At 41.6% G+C, this 19,844-nt stretch overlaps 1 protein-coding gene and 1 pseudogene across 6 annotated transcripts in view; one reads left to right on the forward strand and one right to left on the reverse strand.

Annotated features, from left to right (window-relative positions):
* The window catches only part of Bend7 (BEN domain containing 7), an 81,887-nt gene that overhangs the window by 29,469 nt on the left and 32,574 nt on the right, over positions 1-19,844 (forward strand). For all 6 annotated transcript variants that reach the window (XM_021656680.2, XM_021656681.2, XM_060372997.1 and 3 more), the window contains 2 exons: positions 3,023-3,291; positions 14,967-15,192. In XM_021656680.2, coding sequence (XP_021512355.1) covers positions 3,023-3,291; positions 14,967-15,192 — 495 coding nt within the window. The remainder of the gene's footprint in view (positions 1-3,022; positions 3,292-14,966; positions 15,193-19,844) is intronic.
* Positions 7,643-8,646, reverse strand: LOC110560677 (large ribosomal subunit protein eL8-like; annotated as a pseudogene).

Genomic DNA, 19,844 nt, shown 5'->3' on the forward strand with positions numbered 1-19,844 from the left:
TTCACAAACGCTAGTTAATTAAATTTTGGAATACCTTATGTGAAAGAGCCCTTCAGGGAATGCAGGGTTCCCTGCTGAAGACACTCAAGGACATAAGCAAATGAGAACTGGCGAGCCACAGGCTTGGCCTGTGACTCTGCTTTGCAATAGGATGTAGGTGAACAGACATACCTGCCTCTGTCTGCTTCCTTCACTGGACTCCTTTTGTTCTCTTTGTTCTTAGGGAACATGAACAACCCAGCAGGGCATGTAGAGTTGGGGATTGGACTCCCAGTTTTTCATTCTCTAGATGGACAAGTTTTAGTCCTCTCATTCTCATCTGTGAATGGAGTATCAATATCTAACTCACAGGGTTGTTTTTAAATGTGAAGGAGATAGCCACAGTAAATGAGATTTGTAAAGCAGAATGCACACACACACACACATGCACACACATGCACATATACACTCCTCAGTAAGGGGCCTACAGCACTTTGTAGAACTTTTGGAAGTCAGGGTGTTTGTTTAGTGGCTCATTTTCTAATCTTCACAATTAGTAAGGAAACTGGAATTTTTATTTGGTTACATATGCAAAAACTAACAAATACCTCCAGACAGCAAAATCTGCTTGTTGATGTTAGTGTGGTAAAGTAGGAACGCAGCCAGTGCTATGGTAATGGGCCTTCTGACCCTTCGTCATGGGAGTGTTCTTGAAGTCATCACTCAGAAAATGCACTTGGTGCCAGACGGTGCATTCTAGTAAAATCCTCACATTCAGTGATGTGGTTTTGATACAAAAAAGCTTAATACTTAGACACATCAGTCACCCACAATCAAATTATTAAAGAAAGCAAAAAGATTTCTAAGAAAGATCTTTTTAAGGACCAAACTTTGTCTTATCCCAAGACAAAAACAGGCATTTTGTCAAGTCAGTAAGCAAACAGACTCACCTTATTCCACTATGATAATCTGCGTTTTTACTAAACTGGCAAAGGTTGCCATCGCCTACATAATGGGCTCAGCAGAAAGGTTACTTTATTCTGATAGATGCTGTTCACTGCGGGAGAATTTGTTAGCACTTAGGGAAATATGCATATGAAATTGTAATGATTTATTTTGTTACTTTAAGCTCCTTACTACTGAAATGGCAAATTGCACCCATGTAAATCCTTGACTGGGGCCTTTTTAGAATCTATTAAGTAAATGCCATTTTGTCACCATGTTTTCTCTTCTGAACCTTTGCAGATTAGTGAGGCAGGTGATTCCAGAGCTATGGAGAACAAAAAGGATAACCCGAATAACTCTTTAATTTTCTCAAACTTAAAAAGATCATGTTGTGTGGGCAGATTTACCTAAGGACTATTGCCCATGAGACTTAAATTTAAATTGTATTTTGAAAGCTTCACCTTTATTTTATAGGAAGACAAGGACTTATACCAGTTGGTAAGATCTGAATACAGGAAAACTGGGCTCTTTCAAGACTTGCAGGAGAAGCAAGACTAGATAGCCTCTTGTCTGGACACCAAAGACATTTAAAAGAGTAAGGGTGGAAATGGCCTGGGGGCTGCAGCCTAGCTCCTCCTGCTCATGGTTTCTGGAGTCCATGACCCCGGGGACAGGACAGGCTAGCCTGGGGTTAAAATGCATCTGGCTGGAATGTCTAGGGAAACCTTGCAATGATATTGAGGCCCTGGACATTTTGACCTTCTAAATCCAGGACAGATTGTTAAGGCACTGGAGCCCTTTTCAGAATGCCCCACTGATTCTCATGTGTAGATCTAGAACTGATCACCACATGGATGGTTAAACAATGCCGCTACCCAGCGGGTTGCTTCCAAGACTTGGAAATTTCCTCTTAGTGCCGAGATAAAAAATACTTGGATCAGTATAAATATTCTTGATTTTCATACTGATTGCAACTAAGTAAGAGGAAGTAGTCTATGTTGATGTGCATTTAAAGATTTAATTTTCGTTTATAGGTTTCTTTCTGTTTGTTTTTTTTTTTTTTAAAAAAAAAAAAGGGTGGAGGGGCAGATGGAGAGATGTCTCCGTTTTTAAGAGCACTGTCTGCTCTTCTAAAGGACCTGGGTTCAATTCCCAGCACCCACATGGCCGTTCAAAACTGTTTGTAACTCCAGTTCTAAGGGATTTGAAACCCTCACACCAATGCACATAAAATAAAATAAATTATTTTTTTAAAAACGAGAGGCATGTCTGTGGTCTTATTTAGGAAGCCATGTTGATAGACGAGGATTTGATGCAAATTGAAGCCATACTTTCCCATTTCCCATTGCATCAGAGTGTTGATCAATGCTCCTCAGAGTGCACCTGTGAAAGACTGACTTGTAACCCTGGACTCTTTTTAAGTGCGTGTTCAGCATGGGCACGTGGTCACTGCACTATTTGAATATCTGCTGGTTTATTTGACTCATTCAGAACCATGTCATTCCTACTGGTCCTGGTGAGGTCTAGAAAAGTAGGCAACCTAGTCAGATACGTGTGTGGAGCAGAGAATCCCCGATGAGGAAAGAGGTGACCTGGCAAGATTAAATGAGTAATGCAACTTTCCTGTGTTCTTACCCAGCTCTGTTCTGGATAGAGTCCTTCTGGACTGTTTCTTTCAACCAGTCTTGCTCAAATGATCATCATTCTAGACCTTGTGGACTGTAACTGGTCAACTGTACTCCCAGAAACATTAGGGTTTTTTCTGGGATGGGCTTAACAGAGAGGGTGAGCATCTATGCCTGAATTTAAGTTCTGCAGTTCTTGTTTAAACCTGTCACATGATTCATGAAGCCATGTTTTCTCATAGCTCTTAGCCCTTTCCTTCCATGGAAGCCAGGGTGCTGTTTTGGCCCAGTGATGCAGTGTGCTCAGAGTGGATTTCTCCTGGGTGATATTCTGCTGTTATGACTTTGAAGTGCAGAGTGAGATGTATCTACCTGTGCTTCATCAGTGTCCATTTGTAAATCACAGAGACAGGCCGGGGTAGGTGTTCCTCAGACACAAGTGCCTGTACCATGTTTGTGTTTATTGTCCACAGTTGGAACTCAAAACAGACAACAACCCCCAATTTCCCTTATATGCTCCCAGCGAACTGCTGTCTCACGCAAGAGAAATAAAAAGAAAAAAGTGCTCCCGAAGACTGCGGAACCTGTGACTATGAAACCAAAGCCCAGTCCATTGGAAATGGAGAAGCAGCCAGCAGCCGTGGCCACAAGGCCACCTGGTCTCCAAGCCGCAGAGCACACCTCCACTGAGGAGAGCCACGCCCTGGGATTTGGCATTGTTCTCGAATCGCCTTCCTCAGATGTAAGTTGTTGTCTTCTGGCTGCCAGCCTGGTTGATAGACGTTTCAGGGACCCCACATGCTTAAGACACTTCCCAGTTAACTAGCTCTGCCCCAACCAAGTAAAGAAACTCCAGGAGGAATGTGTGTGGGAAAGAAGAGGGGAAGAGTTAGACCCTCCTTGCCAGGGGTTTCCTTCTCTGAAAAACGTATGCCTTCCTTAGTCAAAGACATTCCATTCCTTGTCTCTGAAAGTCGAAGGGTGTTATAAATAATCTGCTCACTAATTTCTCCAAGATTTTAAACTTCCAAGTGGCAGTTTTCCATTTCCTCAGTATAGAAAACTAGGAGAACATAATTAAATCCTTTGTAGATGAGCATAAATGAACAGAAGCAGAGAGATAAGGTCATACCTTTGTGGAAACACAAACTAAGAATAAAAAAGGAGCAGTGGTGCTAATTCTGTTTTATAGATGCAAGCCACACTGCTAATTAGGTGGCAGTGCCATGCCATTTACTCCGTGTAATGATAGGTTAACGCTCCGCAAAGGTTTGCTATTTTAATATCATAGCTAGAATGTTGTTGCGGTCTGGGATGGTAGATTGCATCTGAGATCTCTATCTGACTTGCTGTTTTATATTCATAGGGCCGTAAATGAATTTCTGTCACCGTGTGCTGAATTTGCAGCTGCGTACTCTATTTACAATATCTTTATCCAAAGTACATTTACGTTGTGAACCCCAACTTGTCAGAGTTCTTAAAATAAACAAGGAAAAGTGATCTGTTATTACCAGATTGCATAGGACGAGGCTCCTGCTGAGAACTCCCACAGACTCCTATAGGACTGGAGTTTAGTCCTACCTTCTGAACTTTAAATAAGAAACAAATTGCTGATTTTTTTTTAAGGTCGTCTATTTTGAGTTATCAGAAGACAGTTGACTAGCATTTATCCATATTTGGGCCTTGAATGAAGAGAGGCAATGAAAATAATCATCTCACTATGTCAGACTCAAAAATCCTTTGCAATTTCATCCAATCCTGAGCATTAAAAGGGGCATTTGGTTTTTATCATAAGTATATATGCTATAACCATTAAGCTCTTCTAAACTAATATTAAATCATTTATGGATCTGTATGGGACCAGTTCCCACATTTTATTGTATTGTTACATCACTACAGCTTGGGCGTGGTCCACACCTTAGGTAATCGCGTATTTGAAAACAAGTGAATTATTCCATAAAGTACAGTTAGACTGTTTTTGATAAACTGTCATATTTTCCTTAAATTTCTGGAAATTCTTTTCTGATAGGCATTGATATATTAGGAACAGGAATTGAGGTTGTAGACCATCTTCTATAGGTGTGTCTGGTGCCATTAATAATGGAATTCTCCCTTTTTCTTGTTAAGTTCCAAGTGTATTTTAGTGATAAATTGGAGGTCCAGTACAGACTCTGTGTATATTTACAAAATAGAATAGAATTTGAATCATTTTTAGCAACATCACTATCTATTTATGTAATGCATACATACGCTTTACATTTTACTCATGGCCATTTGTGGTAACAAGAGCCTGTTAATTTGACTAAGCACATTCAGAATTGCTGGTGAAAACTCAGGTGCTGACCATCTTTAAACGACAGCATGGTTCTTAGAAAAGGCAGGGAAGCCGTGAGGATATCACCTTTACCGAACCTGTCCAAAGCAACATTTGAGTCATCTCCCCAGCAGGAGAAGGAGGTGTGAGGCCTGCGCCTGGAGAATTCGGCCGTGAGTCCAGTGACTGCTGCAAAGACGCTTTGCACGGATGCTTCTCACAGGCACTCCCGAGGCTGGCCTGTGCCGTTCCCGGGATGAGGGGCGGGGCCTGAATCCCCAAAAAATGTGGATTCTCTGTGCTAACGAACCCAACATAGGTCCCTTTCTAATCTTTCAATATTTCTTAGCTATGAGGCTGTAAAAATTTTTAATGGACGTCTAGACGGAATAATTCTTCTAATATTTATAGCAATTATCCTATAAAACAAGTTGGAGAAAACACAAGGAGATAGGAATTTTGAAAATGGGCTCTGAAAAACTTTCAGTGTTCAGAGGACCAAGTCTACAGTCATAACACTAGTCATTTTGTCCACTGTTTCTAAAGTAGCTGACTGGCTCTGGAAAAAGTAGCTTCCAGAAGTTAAAACCTTGGTGCCTCACATGAGGCCCCGCTCATCTTCATGTTGGGGACACAAAGGAGCCAGTGCAAGTTCTGTGTAGAGGAGCAGTCTGCCTGTTTGAGAGTGGTGACTGGAGCCACATATCAATGACACACAGATGAAGAAAGGAGATACTAGAGCAGGGGTTCTCAACCTGTGAGCCAGGACCCCTCTGACGGCAAAACAGAGCTTTCACAGGGTCACATACAGCTGTCCTGCATATCAGATACTTACATTCAGATATCATATATTTACATTCATAACGATAGCAAAATGACAGTTATGAAGAAACAACAAAGATAATTTTATGGTTGGGGGTCACTACAGCATGAGGAACTGTATTAAAGGGCCACAGCATTAGGAGGGTTGAGAGCAACTGTATGGAGGTAGGTGGCTAGCTGAAGGAGTTGGTGGCTAGCTGAAGGGGGTAGGTAGTTAGCTGAAGGGGGTAGGCAGCTAGCTGAAGGGGGTAGGTAGTTAGCTGAAGGGGGTAGGCAAGCTAGCTGAAGGGGGTAGGTAGTTAGCGAAGGGGGTAGGTAGTTAGCTGGAGGGGGTAGGTAGTTAGCTGAAGGGGGTAGGCAGTTAGCTGAAGGGGGTAGGTAGTTAGCTGAAGGGGGTAGGCAGTTAGCTGAAGGGGGTAGGTAGTTAGCTGAAGGGGGTAGGCGGCTAGCTGAAGGGGGTAGGTAGTTAGCTGAAGGGGGTAGGCGGCTAGCTGAAGGGGGTAGGTAGTTAGCTGAAGGGGGTAGGTAGTTAGCTGAAGGGGGTAGGCGGCTAGCTGAAGGGGGTAGGTAGTTAGCTGAAGGGGGTAGGTAGTTAGCTGGAGGGGGTAGGTAGTTAGCTGAAGGGGGTAGGTAGTTAGCTGGAGGGGGTAGGCGGCTAGCTGAAGGGGGTAGGCGGCTAGCTGAAGGGGGTAGGTAGTTAGCTGGAGGGGGTAGGTAGTTAGCTGAAGGGGGTAGGTAGTTAGCTGGAGGGGGTAGGCGGCTAGCTGAAGGGGGTAGGTAGTTAGCTGAAGGGGGTAGGTAGTTAGCTGAAGGGGGTAGGTAGTTAGCTGGAGGGGGTAGGCGGCTAGCTGAAGGGGGTAGGTAGTTAGCTGAAGGGGGTAGGTAGTTAGCTGGAGGGGGTAGGTGGCTAGCTCTTTTCCTAGCAGCTTTGCTCAGGGTAGGAAGAACAAGAGCACATCTGGCTTTCTGCTGTGGATAGGAAGGAAAACTGAGTGTAGTATCCTCAAATGTGTTTTAGACCCTATTGGCAAAGGAGAAAGATTGCTGTTAGACATTGCACCTCTGCTAATTGCTTTTCTAAGTTAAAAAAAAAAAAAAAAGTGAATAATTTCTGGAGATTCACAATGTTTTAAGTCACGTTTTTTACATTAACTTGTCCTGTCTCACCAATGCAATTGTGTGTATACACAGCCCAAACCCAAAGCTAAGAGCCTATGTGGTTCTAAAGGTCACTGTAGATAGTACATCTGAGTGATGATATCCCTACTCTCACACCAGAATGCACAAAGCCCCAGCCAGGCCCTGCTGAAATAGCAACACATTGTGTGATACGCCATGTATGGGAAAGTCCTACTGCAACACCTTGGATATAAAAGGTGCTTAGTAAGTGCAACTTACTAAATCTACAGATGACAAAATATCGATTCATGCATGAAACACCTTGTACGAAATAAAACTTACAAAATATTTGGTCCAGATTTGGCCTCAGTTACAACCTACCTCTCGGTGTAACTGCCATTTGCTTGTTCTTGTCCCTCTTCTCTGTCTCATACACAGTCAGGGCTCTAATCTAACTTGAGCAAATCTCCTATATGGGAACTTCTGTGGTTTGTTTGGGGGGTTTTTGTTTTGTTTTGTTTGTTTTTCTTAATTATTTCCCCCGATTTTGTATCCTTCAGTCCCAGCTTCTCAAGAGCAGGGTCATATCCTATAAGAGTAATAATACTCATGTGACGTCCTGCGTGAAATAGGTCATATCATTTAATTCTTACTCTTGGGGGTCTTCTTACTGTTGTCCTTTTAAAGGGAGCCCGCACAAGTTGGCAGTGTCAGATGATGTCGAACTAATTCTCCATTCCAAGCCTCTCATCCACCCTTGTTCACTCCAGGAAAAACCTTGGCTGCCCACTAAAGCACACTTCCCTTTTTTCATTTTTCATTTTTTATATTTATGGGTATTTTGTCTTCATGTATGTGTGTGTGCCCTGAGTATGTCTGGTGCCCTTAGAGGCCCGAAGAAGGTATTGGACTCCCTGAATTGGAGTTTATAGGATGTTGTGAGCCTCCATGTTGGTGCTGTGAGTCAAACCCCAGTCCTCTAGAAAGCATCCAGTGCTTTTTGGGTTTTTTGTAATTATATTTATGTACAGAGAACTTAGCAGTGTACACTGACTCCAGTTCAGTGCCAAGTTCTTTGGCCTCTGCCTTTTCCAGCTTGGCAATGTGAGCCACAGATCTAGGACCCAGGACGTTGACTTCCCCATGGCGGCGGATTTCATCCTATCTGGCATTGCAATTGGCCCTAATATCTTCCCCCAGCTTAGCCAGCACACCCTTGTCTCTTGAGTTAGCCTGTGTGAAGGCGACAGTGGTGCAGGTCTTCCTGTGGACCAGCCGCCCCAGCCTGGCCTCTCCCTTGATGATGCAGTAGGGGACCCCCATCTTTTCACACAGGGCACAGAGGAAAACCACCAGCTCAATGGGGTCTACGTCGTGGGCAGTCAGCACCTGCTGAGCCTTCTTGTTCTCCGCCAAGGTGGTGACTGTACTGGCCCCTGCTCAAAGGACAAGTGGTCTCGTAGTTGGGACGTCCCCTTCTCCAGCAGCTTTCTTCTCAGTGCGGGCCAGCAGCCTCTGCTTTTTCTCCTGCTTTGTCTCTGGCCTGTACCTGTGGGCCAGCTTAAGCAGCTGGGTAGCTGTTGGCGGGTCCAGGGCCTGGGTGAACTGATTAGTGGTAGGAGGAACTTTGAGCCACTTACAGAGGATGGCCCTTTGCTGCTGCAGCCCAATGTAGCAGGGCCATTTGAGGAAGCACATGAGGTCTCTTTTTGGCTGGATATCCTGGTCTTGGGGCTTTTCTCAAACAAAGGACTGAATACCTTTTTGTCCTCCTGTTTCTTCAGTAGGGGGGGAGGGGTCCTGGGCCACCTTCTTCCCCTTGGCCTTTTTTCCTTTGGGCATCTTGCTGGGCTAGAGGAGAGAGCTTCAGTGCTCCCCTTAACCACTGACCCATCGCACCAGCCCTCAAGCACATTTTGACATGATAAGCACTCTTTAGGGCTGATCATTACATGAAAGAGAACCAAGCTGTTCGACTCTGACTTTTTAATTTTGTGTACTTGGCACTTTCCTAGGGAAAGTAAGAGGTTAAGGGAGCAGACCATTGCCTTAGGATCTCATCTGTGTGACCCTGAGCAAGTGAATCCTGTTCCTCACTCAGCTTCCTTCCTGTAAATGGGAATAATAATGCGTCCCTCACACTGTCGGCCTCCTGGAAGAATTAATGAAGCCTTCTATGTAAAGCACTTAGAACGGTGCCTGGCGCATTTTAAGCACTCGATAAATATTGGCTCTTTTTTTTTTTTAACCTTACCATTCCTACCTAAGTACCTTTAGAGGAACAAAAGTAAATACAGTTAAGTAAATTTAGCTGTCTGTATGTATGATCAGAGTCATGTGAACAAATAGCACTTGTGAGGAGGAGATAGCTAGGGGTGCAGGGCTGCACGTTTGGAGCTTGATTGTTTGGCCCTTTTAAAATTAACACTTAAATAGAATTCGGACCTAAATTACACAGACACAAAAGCAGAAAGCCAAAACCAGTTCTGAAATTCAAATACATTACTTAATTATTTTTTCATGATTTCACAACAGTGCTCCACTAGTACCGAGACAGAGCGGTTGCTCATTTCTTACAGTCACAGCTGTTCAATGCTGGGTCTGTTGACTGTTTCTTAGGGCAGGTGTTACACCTGAACTACATTAGTTTTATTTTTGTCAGTGGTTGGCCTGTTTGCTTTGCTTTGCTTTGCTTTACAGAACCACTCAGACAAGCTTTAAAAACTTTCATAATTTTTAGTCATAGAAAATGTTTTTATTTGATGGAGTTATTATAAACACTCTCCAGCAATTCTAGACTGCAAAAAATTCTAAGTTAACAGAAGACATAGGATGAATATTCATCAGTTTAAAATAATTTTGTTAATCCTGATTTTTGTATGCTTCTTAAATAATTTTAAACGCACTGGTGCCTTCAACAAAAATAGCTTCTTGATTCAGAGTGCTTTCTTGATACCATCTTATCTTAGTAGATAAAATGTTCTGCTAGGATCAATTAAGGTAAATTACAGAAACCATTTTCCATTTACTCATTGACACTAAGGCATTGGTGCATGAGAGCTTGAGTTCCTACGGCAGGCTATGTGGGTTCAAATCCTTGCCTTGCCACGTTAGTTAGATGATCTTTAACAAGTTGTTCAACTTCCCTGGCCCTTGGTTTCGCTTGTGAAACTTTGGAATGATGGGAGACACTTCATAAAGTGAAAAAAATTAGAACGTTGATGTTTTCTGTTTTTCCCTAGAAAACAGGGGCCTAGAATGTAATAAGCAACAAATAAATATCAATTACACCACTAATTTCCAGGGTGCTCTAAAGAGAACATAATAGTCTTTGCTCCTTAAGGAACACATGGGAGAAATGTGCAAACTGCTTGCAGTATCATAGGATATAAACCCCAGAACAGACAGTCAGAATGTCTCCTGAAAACTGGGGAGTATGGGATTTCTCTGCCTGGAAGGTCAGAGACAAGTCTCAGCATGGGCATCTTCTCAGAGGAGCAATTTCCGTGGAGTTGGGGGAGAAGAAGCTCAACTGTGGTGTTAAAATCTTACGTATTGTCCATTTAGCTCAGTTGTCTTTAACATAAATCAGGCCTTAATGTTCAGCACCATGATTTATTGCCTGAGAAGAAACAGGTTAACCACATCTCTGAAAGGCTAGAACCTCTCATTATGCAAATATATGAAGAAACTTTGAAGAGACCAAATTGTATTATCTTCTCTAAAATCTTAATTCTCCCAAATTCTATCAAAAACTTAAAAGAATTAGAACTTTAATGATTTCTTTTTTATCCTAGTCAGTATTGAACATGTGCTGTGATTATTACAGTTCTTTTTCATAGAAATTTGGTTAAGCACATTTTAATATCTACCTTACAATGTCCGTCTTGATGGAGTACAGCCAGCCAGCCGGTATCCTTTCTATTACCACTAGGGATTCTCAGGCCACACCTGTGCTGAGCTGCTAACAGGTGCTGACTCAGGCTCAGCTGATCACTGGCCAAGTGCTGTGAGGTAGCATTTGAAAAAGGTAACAGTAAATCTACCAAGGGCAGGTTTGATTTGTAGGATACAATGTTAATTTTTCTTTTAAAAAAAGGTAACATTTATGAGCAAAATAAAATTTTTTACGGGTTTTAAATTTTTTTCCTCTGGGCCATGGTGGTACACATCTTTAGTCCCAGCACTCAGAAGGAAGGATGGCAGCTCTCTGTGAGTTCAAGGCCATCCTGGTCTAAAGAGGAAGTTTCAGGACTGACAGGGCTCCACAAAGAAACCCTGTCTCTAAAAACCAAAATAAGGGCTGGAGAGATGACTCACAACCATCTCTTTCTGCTCTTCCTGAGGTCCTGAGTTCAATTCCCATCCACTACATAGTGGCTCACAACCATCTATACAGGGATCTGATGCCCTCTTTTGGCGTGCAGGTGTACATGCAGACAGAGCACACATATATGTAAAATAAATAAATAAATCTCTAAAAAACAAACAAAAATAATAATATAATAATAAATAAAAGTAATTTTTCTTTTGTAAGCTAAAACTCATTTTCCTAGAAATACATCAAATACACTGGTAAATAGATAGGACAATGGCCAATTATGTATTGTGGTAGTATGGTCTGGCTACATCTCTTAAACACCATTGTGAGTCCTGTGTTACATTTTGAGGGGCAGGAAAATCCACCTTACTCAGCAGGATCCACTCGTTCATCTACTTTCCTTCAAGGTTCCGTCCTGAGCCATTCTTTGACTTAGCAAGCCGCTGCCGCGACCCCTGCTCCCCACCTCACGTCACCTTTACGCAGACAGCCTTGTCCGTGTGCCTGTGCCTGTGGGTCTTGCGCAGCACAGAACCTGAGAAGTCACTGTGTATCATTTACTAATCCAGCAGTTGAAAACCCGGGACTAATATGCAGTATAAGCATCTATGCACTTTTTCCCCTCTTAACCAATGACCATAGGCAGCTTGTTAAACATCTTACTGTAATTTTGTACTGTTAATGTCTAACATAAGATAGCCTGTATCAGATATGTACCCTAAGTGACTCATCTATGTGATTTCTTTAAGTATTTTATGATGTGTTGGTAGGAACGTATGGGTGGAGGGTTCAGGGCATTTATCCTGTAGGAAAATCTATTACTTAAACTGCTTCTAAGCAAAAGGAACACCACACCGGAAATGCAAAGAAACAACATAGTCAGTGTAGCTGTCCTTGGTCCAGGGACATTTTCAAGAATCATTAGGACTCAGCAATTTCTGCTCCCAGAACGTCACCAATGTAAGATGAAATTACACTGCATAAGGAATTCCCAGCGCTGGTAACGTTGTATCCAGTGGCTGAGGTGCCTAAGGTAAGCAGGGCGCTGCAGAGTGGGAATCCATACTGAACCCTAAAAATAATGACTGTAAACATTGTAAATTGTGTCTGTAATTTGGATGCTGTCATTTAAACATCATATTCTTTCAACAACAGAAGACTCTGCAAATTATTATCATATTTGTCTTGGCTCAAGCATCAAATGAAGAATCTGTCAAGGAAAATCTAGGTGTTTTTTTTTTTAATGATGCTTATTTAGAACAGTTTTTATAACTATTATCAGTAAACACATCTCATTTAAACCTCAGCCAATAAACAGAAAAGGTAATGATTCTACAACTACAGAAAGTGTTTTAACCTGTTTTTAAATATACCTGCAGAGTTGTGGTTCATTATATGGTAATAATGTGCTATGATTATGCTTATAAAGTGGAATAAATGGCAAGATTTCATAGGGAAAACAAGATAATTAGCATCATGTTTTCTTTGTGTTTCAGAGCAGAAAGCTCCCCTCCCCCTCTCTTTTTTTCTTAAAAGGAACTGGTACTTTGTCGCACCTTTGAACATGCTTTAGTGCCCTGTTGTACCTGTTAAGAGATCTGAATGGGTGTAGGGAGGAGCTTTGCCACCTTTGCCCTTATGCGGCCACCTGTTGCAGCAGATCAGACTATGTATTCTTCTGTAAGGTACTTGCAAGTGACTGAGTTCGTGTTCCTTAAGTTGGAAAGATCAGCTCAAAATAACAGTATCTGCCTGTCAGTGGGAGGTAGAACAAAAAGCAGCAACAGCTTCGGCCCCTGATGGCCCCTCTGTAGTCACTCACTATCCGATTTTATGCCATTAGAAGGCTTGATGCCACAGAAACCTCCAGGTGTCTTCTTTTGGGCATCATAGCAGATGACACAAATAATAACTGTATTGTGATCTCCTAAATCTTACCTTCAAGGCTCTATTAAAGTGCCATGCCATGCCTCTCTCAGCCGTGGCATCCCCAGCAGCCAGTCCTGCCTGATGTTAGCACTGACAGCCCTTGCTCAGAACCTCTCGGGTGGTGTTCCTCCGTACTGTGCAGAATGTGTGGTCATGTTTAGGTCAGTCTCAGCTGCAGAACCAGCCTTGAATCCCTCTACGCAGCAGGTGCTTGACAAGGAGATACCGAATGTGGTGGCCATCTCCTGGAGCCCGCACATGATCACTGTAAGACACGGGTGTGTACCTAGCCTCGGCATGAAACCTGCAGATGACTTCCTCTATAGAGGGAAAGGAAATGACCTAGTCATTGTGTGTGAATTCCTACGTAGTGTTTTGTTTATTCTGGTACATATCTGCTGGATGCCAGCTGGATTCTTGGAACACTAGATATAAAAGCCATGCATTCCACCTAACTAAATGCAGTGCAAAAAGTGCTGTAAACATGTTTCATAGAAGGTACTCTGCAGACATTAAGGAGGGAGTGGCTAGTTCTGCCGGCTGTTTATTCAGATCAGTGTTTCTGAAGCTGGGGTGCAAGTATTCCAGGGGACTTGGGTGTCTCGAAAGCCAGATGTCTGAGTTTTAGGCACCTGGACTTACAGAAAATAAATAAGTTACAGTTCTTTCCCTGTCCTCCTCTACCACCCCATAGCTGAAGGATGCACTTGGAGGAAGGTTTTTAATGGATTCTACATAATACAGCAATTCCTATCAAAGATCTGAGCGCAGCTCATTTAGAATTGAAGTTTATAGGATATGCAGAATATAAAACCTCATGTCAGATACGATGGTAAAATTCTCTCCATGCTAACAGTTCCACATCAGAACGTGACAAGTGCTTCCGCAATGTGTGCTGTGTGCCTGTCCTGAGGCAGGGGTTACGCAGGCAGCCTCTGGCTCCTGTCAGGCTCCTCTAGACCTCTGACCAGCAGGCAGCAAGAGGCAAGAGGCAGGGGAAACCTGACAGCACTGTGTTTACAGTGATATTTACCAGGCATTTGGAAGCCAAGCATCAAATGGCAAAGTGGAGCAGAGCAACGGATGACTTTCTGGATAATCCAGTCCAAAATTCCTCTCTCAAGAGGCAAGGCCCAGACGCTGTCCTTAGTTGCCTGAATGATCTAGGATATGTTCTGAACAAATGCCTTAAACTCTGTAGCGTGCTGGGCACTTGAACACAGTAGGACAATTAACTTCTGTTTACCAGGAGAGAATCGAACCCCAAATATTCACAGCTAAGGGGGCTGCTTTTCAGTGTTGCAATATGACATCTGGGGATGAACTGTGATCAATACTATATACAGCTTATGTCAGAAGGGCATTCCTTTCATTCTGATTAAATCTACCACCTGCCATTTTTATTTATTCTGTATTATTGTTTTATGTTGATTTTAATTGGAGCAGGGGACCTATTGGAGTAACCCTGTATTGGTCACCTTAGGTGAAAGAAATTATTTGGTGTTTGAATTATTTTGAAGTCATTTTTGGTATAATCTTTTTAGGCCTTAGTTTCATCATTTACAAAATGAGGGTGTTGCAGATAGGTGATTCACGTCTCCTTATATATAGAATTGTATTATTGTGTAGTTATCCAGCCTCCTCTGAAATGTTTATATGATTAGACATGTGGTTTCAGTGTGTTTAGATAAGACTTACTATTGAAATTATAGCATCCCATTTTATGAATTATAGGTGGTCATTGATTTTTATAAATTGCAAATTCTGGCACACAGAACTAAGGCTATAATTTACCTGATACTGACATTTTGGTAGCCACTGAATTTCTTTTTTTTTTTTTTTTTATCACGTATGCCCAAAGTAAAATCCTTCACATCTTGCTTTTAATGAAATGTTTCTGTTCTTTTGGTAGCCAGAAGTGCAACTTGCTGAAGGCTTCGATGTGTTCATGCCCAAGTCTCAGCTGGACTCTATATTGTCAAACTACACTCGCTCAGGAAGCCTTCTGTTTAGAAAACTGGTCTGTGCATTTTTTGATGACAAGACTTTGGCTAACTCCTTGCCCAATGGGAAGAGGAAAAGAGGACTCAATGACAACCGGAAAGGACTAGACCAAAACATTGTGGGTGCAATAAAAGGTTGGTCTATATCATTTCATTTTATGGTTCTTTGTTGAGTTCTGCCTTCATTCCTTTAAGGTACACGTGAAGTAATGCTAAGCTTCCTAGAGGCTAATTCAGTTTGCTGTGAGCAGCTCACCCACGGGTGTGACTCTAGTGTGTAAGCTCTGTGAGCATCCCCACTCCAGGTACCATTGGAACATCTCTCCAAGATGACAGTAATTGCCGAACCCATAACTTCGGACCCAATTTTACCTGCTGCAGAACCAAAAAGACTTGGTAAATGAAAGTATTTTTTCCTAGTAATTTACAAAGAACGTCATCAGAGTACAATTTTGGCAAATTTTAAACTTAAAATTTTAAGTATAATTAAGAATGAAAGGTGGGATAGGTCTATAAATGAAGTGATACATTTCTTGGAAAGTACACAAACTGTGTGGTCAAGACATTGCATCTGAAGATATTTTACATATAAGTAAAGCCACTTGCTGTCCCTCCCCTTACGTTCCTAGCCAGCGTGGTCCCTTTTGTTTTGTGATGAGCAGTTCTGCCTGTCACTTGGAGGGCCGTCTTTGGTTCTTCCCCCTTCCCTCCTTTGAGCTTTGTCTGTGCTCCACCGCGTCTGGCAGGTACACAGATGCGGATGTCTTCATTCCTACCGCTTCCACATCTTACATCAAGTCCCTGTTCAGTATCTATATTCAGGACCATGATGACTATATCTTTAGGAAGAGAAGTATTTAAGTGTGATTATCGAAAAGAATACACTCCAAGTCTCATTAAACATAACTACCATGAAAATGAAAGCTTGAATCGGAACTTCACTTAACCTCAAATCTGAATGTTCTCCACTGGCTCAGTTCTACCTTGTCATGACCACCAGTGAGACTGACTCAGAGCTGTCCCTGCCTTCTCTCGTTGGCCATTATCTTGCAGAACGAGTAAATGAATTCAATAATGCTTAAAGGATACTTGGAAATTCACAATTAACTTTACAAAATAATTCAATTTTTAAATGGAGTTAGCAAGTACCAGACACCCTTTGTTCATGGCCAGAAGGACATAGCCTTCATTAACAGGAAATTTCTCATAGTCCATCAGAATTTTTTTTCACTTAAAGTGACAGTTGAGTTTTATTAAATGAGAAGCACCACAGAGACATCGCAGTCTTTGCCGTTTATGAAAAGGATGATTCAGCCTTCAGTGACGCTGAGAACAAGATTAGAGAATTTGAAAACCAGTCAGTGATGTAAGAAAGACTCACCAAAGCAAAGAAGCAGACTGGACCTTCTCAGACGTGGGGGCTGGGGCTGATGAATTTCCGAAAGACACATAAGAATTGGTTTGATTTTCTTTCCTTCTTTCTTTTTTCTATCTTCCTTTCTTTCTTTATTTATTTATCTATTTATTTATCTTCCAGAACATATATTAACATTAAAAAAAGCACTTTGAAATTGGGGACTATAAATGACCACATTTCATCTGAGTGGCATTAGAAGAGCTAGATTCTATAATAGATCGTAATGAAATAGATCATTACAAGTAGAGTGATACGTCAGACAAGGGTTTAAAAATCTGTTACAGTGATAGACCAGACATCAGACAAGAGTTTAAAAATATACTACAAATGCTGATATGCCTTATTTTTTTTTTCAATTCTACTTTTTAGCTATCCATAAATATGGCAACAAGGCCCCTGTTCCTAGTACAAAATAAAGGAAATTATTCTAATCAAACAACTCAAATTTTCTAGCCTGCCCACAACTTCATTTAAAACCATATTCCAGTTTTACTCTCTTGCTATGGCAAAACACATATTTAATTTTAGACATATTTTGGTTTTTTTCTATAATTAAAAAAATAATTCATCCTGATAAAAATCTAATCCATAAAAAAGTTCAGAAAACAGAAAGGATTTTATATATATTTTTTACAGGATTTCCTGTAAGCTCCTTGAAAACAAGCTGTGACTTGTAGCACTCAAGGCATGCCACTCACAGGCATGGTGGCCTACCGGTGACTTCAACTAAGGGTGGTTCAGAAGCAGCACCTGCCGGCAGAGGCTTTGCCCGAGCTTCCCCCTTGTGCCTTAAGACAGGGCCGCTCAAGAGTCCTATTGTCATCGTGTCCATGTTACTCCCTCATAATTTATGTCAGATCCTAGAAGAGGACTGGAAAGCTGCATCACACCCACTCTCCTATAGGCTCACACTTACTCTTTGAACCCAGTGAGCTCGCTCCCAAGTTATTTCCTCTCCCCTGAGAAGTCTAGGTAGAAGCTTCTAGACCTCACTAGATGGGAAGTCCACTCCTCTTTCTGTGTATACTTGACCTCTTCGCTTGCCTGTTGTCGGTTTACTTCATAGACTCAGTCAGTGGACTCCCCTGGGATAAAGGGAAACAGTCTCTTCCTCTGCACACTTTGCTTCTGTAAATACCTGTTGGGTGAGTGAGTAGTCATAGGGTGTTTTTCATCTTGACGTAGGCCTTACTGCATTGACATAATAGGTTTAGTGCTAACTATTCTCATGCCTTCTCATAACCAGTGTGGAATGATAAACTTCAAAATACACTTGTAAATGTCTAATAAATTTATTCAATAAATTGCCAGTGAAAGTAAAAAAAAAAGAATTGACAGTAAATTTTAATATAATTCTCTTAAGACCACCCCTGCCAAAACATCTTTCTTTCCATGTTTTTCTCTAAATGACTTTAGCATTCATATTATAAATGATTTTTGGAAGTAGATATAATTGAAGGTCCTACAAAAGAACTATTTCTAGTTCTTCTTACTATCATTAGAGATAAGAGGGAAACATATTCTCCAAACTCAAGTCTTTTAAATCTGAAACAGACTTACCTAGAAAAGTAGTAAAATGGCTTCTTCCAGCACAACAATCCCAAGGCTATTTGGATTGGTGCTGTCATTGTCTGCCACATATTGAGAAAGATTCTGTGTACATTTAGTGTGTATTCTTCCTTACTTGAGATATCTCTTGTGAGAGTGAACCAGCTGTATATTATTTTGAAAAGACCTAGCAACAGAAAAGTGGTTAATTTTATAAACTCTCGTGTGTAAAAGTAGCAGTGAATGAGCAAAAGCGATTAGATTAATTAAGACACCAGTTGTGAAATGATGACAGTCTGTAAAATGCCTGCAAGTAGGAACAGAAATACCAGGAGGATTACTTGTGTGTGTCTTGAGCCATTCTTGTATCTCTAGGATGAAGCCAGTTTAATTGTGGTAGATGATCATTTTTATGTGTTTTTAGATTCAGTTGGTGTTTTTAAAGTTAGATTTATTTGTGTTTTTGCGTGCTTTGCCTGCATGGGAGTATATGCACCACATGTGTGCAGTGCCTGTGAAAATTAGGAGAGGGCATTGGGTGGCCCGGAACTGGAGTTTCAGACTGCTCAGTTAGAGCAGGGGCGCTCTCCCCAGCTCGTCTGCAGGTACCTGTCTTCTTCCTCTGTACCCATCAGTGAGATTGCTTTATACTTTTCTTTTTATTGTGTCTCTATCTGTTTTCACTCTCGGTATTATTAAGCCTTCATAAAAGAAGTCCAGACTCTGAGAGAGATTATACAAAGTGGTATTTATTGTCTTAAAGAAACTAGCCTTAACTGACATTAATTTTTTGAAAATATACCAGGAGAAAAGGTTTTTAGGGGATGATTAACAAAGCTTTTTGTGTGATAATTCTTCCCATTACAATATCTCAAAAGCAAAACAAAAGTTTTTGTACAGAGATGATTCTTTTCCCATAATTTTGTGTGTTAATAGTGACTTATACTTAATGATAATCTATTAAGAAATGAATGGATAAGTATGAACTAAGGTGTTGCTAATGAAAGGACCCTTAATTAGGAAAAACTCACCTGAGGCCTGGGAATGTAGCCCAGTGGTTGAGCACTTGCCAAGCATAAGTGAAGCCCTGGCTTTGATCCCCAGAATGGTGAAAACAACAAATGAAGAAATAAAAACCCTCTCCTTACTGTTTTTGAGCAGCAGGAAACAACTTGACCATTGACTAGAGGTCTTGGGGCAGTGCTGGCAAGGCTGAGAAGGGACTCGTGACTGACGTTTTTAGCCAGAACCTAGAGTGCAGGCTTGTACTCCCTTGGCTCGCCTCACAGCATGCCGTCCCTGCTCAGGCTGCCATTGGCCCACTGTCATTTTTCTGTGATCTCTTCAGGGGACCATGTGCTTTGACTTAAGAGTTAGCAGCGAGTGATGGTGACTGTCCGGATGCCCTTCAAAAACAGTTACAGCAAAGCAATTTTTAGAAACCTAGTTATGCGTTTTATGGTTGGCTTTATAGTAATTAGGTAAGAAAGTTTTTGCTCTGTAACTGGGCTGGAGTTTTGAATCTCCTTGCATTCGAGTGAAATCGCTTACGTGTGTCATATGGAGGAGATGGTTGGCGGCTCTCACTCTACCCGCATCAACACAGCTGGCCACTCTGCTGAGAGGTCAGCATTGGTCTGTCTAGAGAGCCTCAGCGACTCAGAACTGTAAGAGGAACAGCTTATAGACAGAGGTGTTCCAAACAGTTCAAAGTTGAATCTCCAATATCTTTAAAGGTGCACTGTCACAGACTGCATAGATGTGACCATCAAAAGCTCCCACTTTATTTCATGGTATTTGAGGTCTGTATCTGTTATTTGGT

The sequence above is a fragment of the Meriones unguiculatus genome, chromosome 19 (genome assembly GCF_030254825.1).
Source record: "Meriones unguiculatus strain TT.TT164.6M chromosome 19, Bangor_MerUng_6.1, whole genome shotgun sequence".
Lineage (NCBI taxonomy): Eukaryota > Metazoa > Chordata > Mammalia > Rodentia > Muridae > Meriones > Meriones unguiculatus.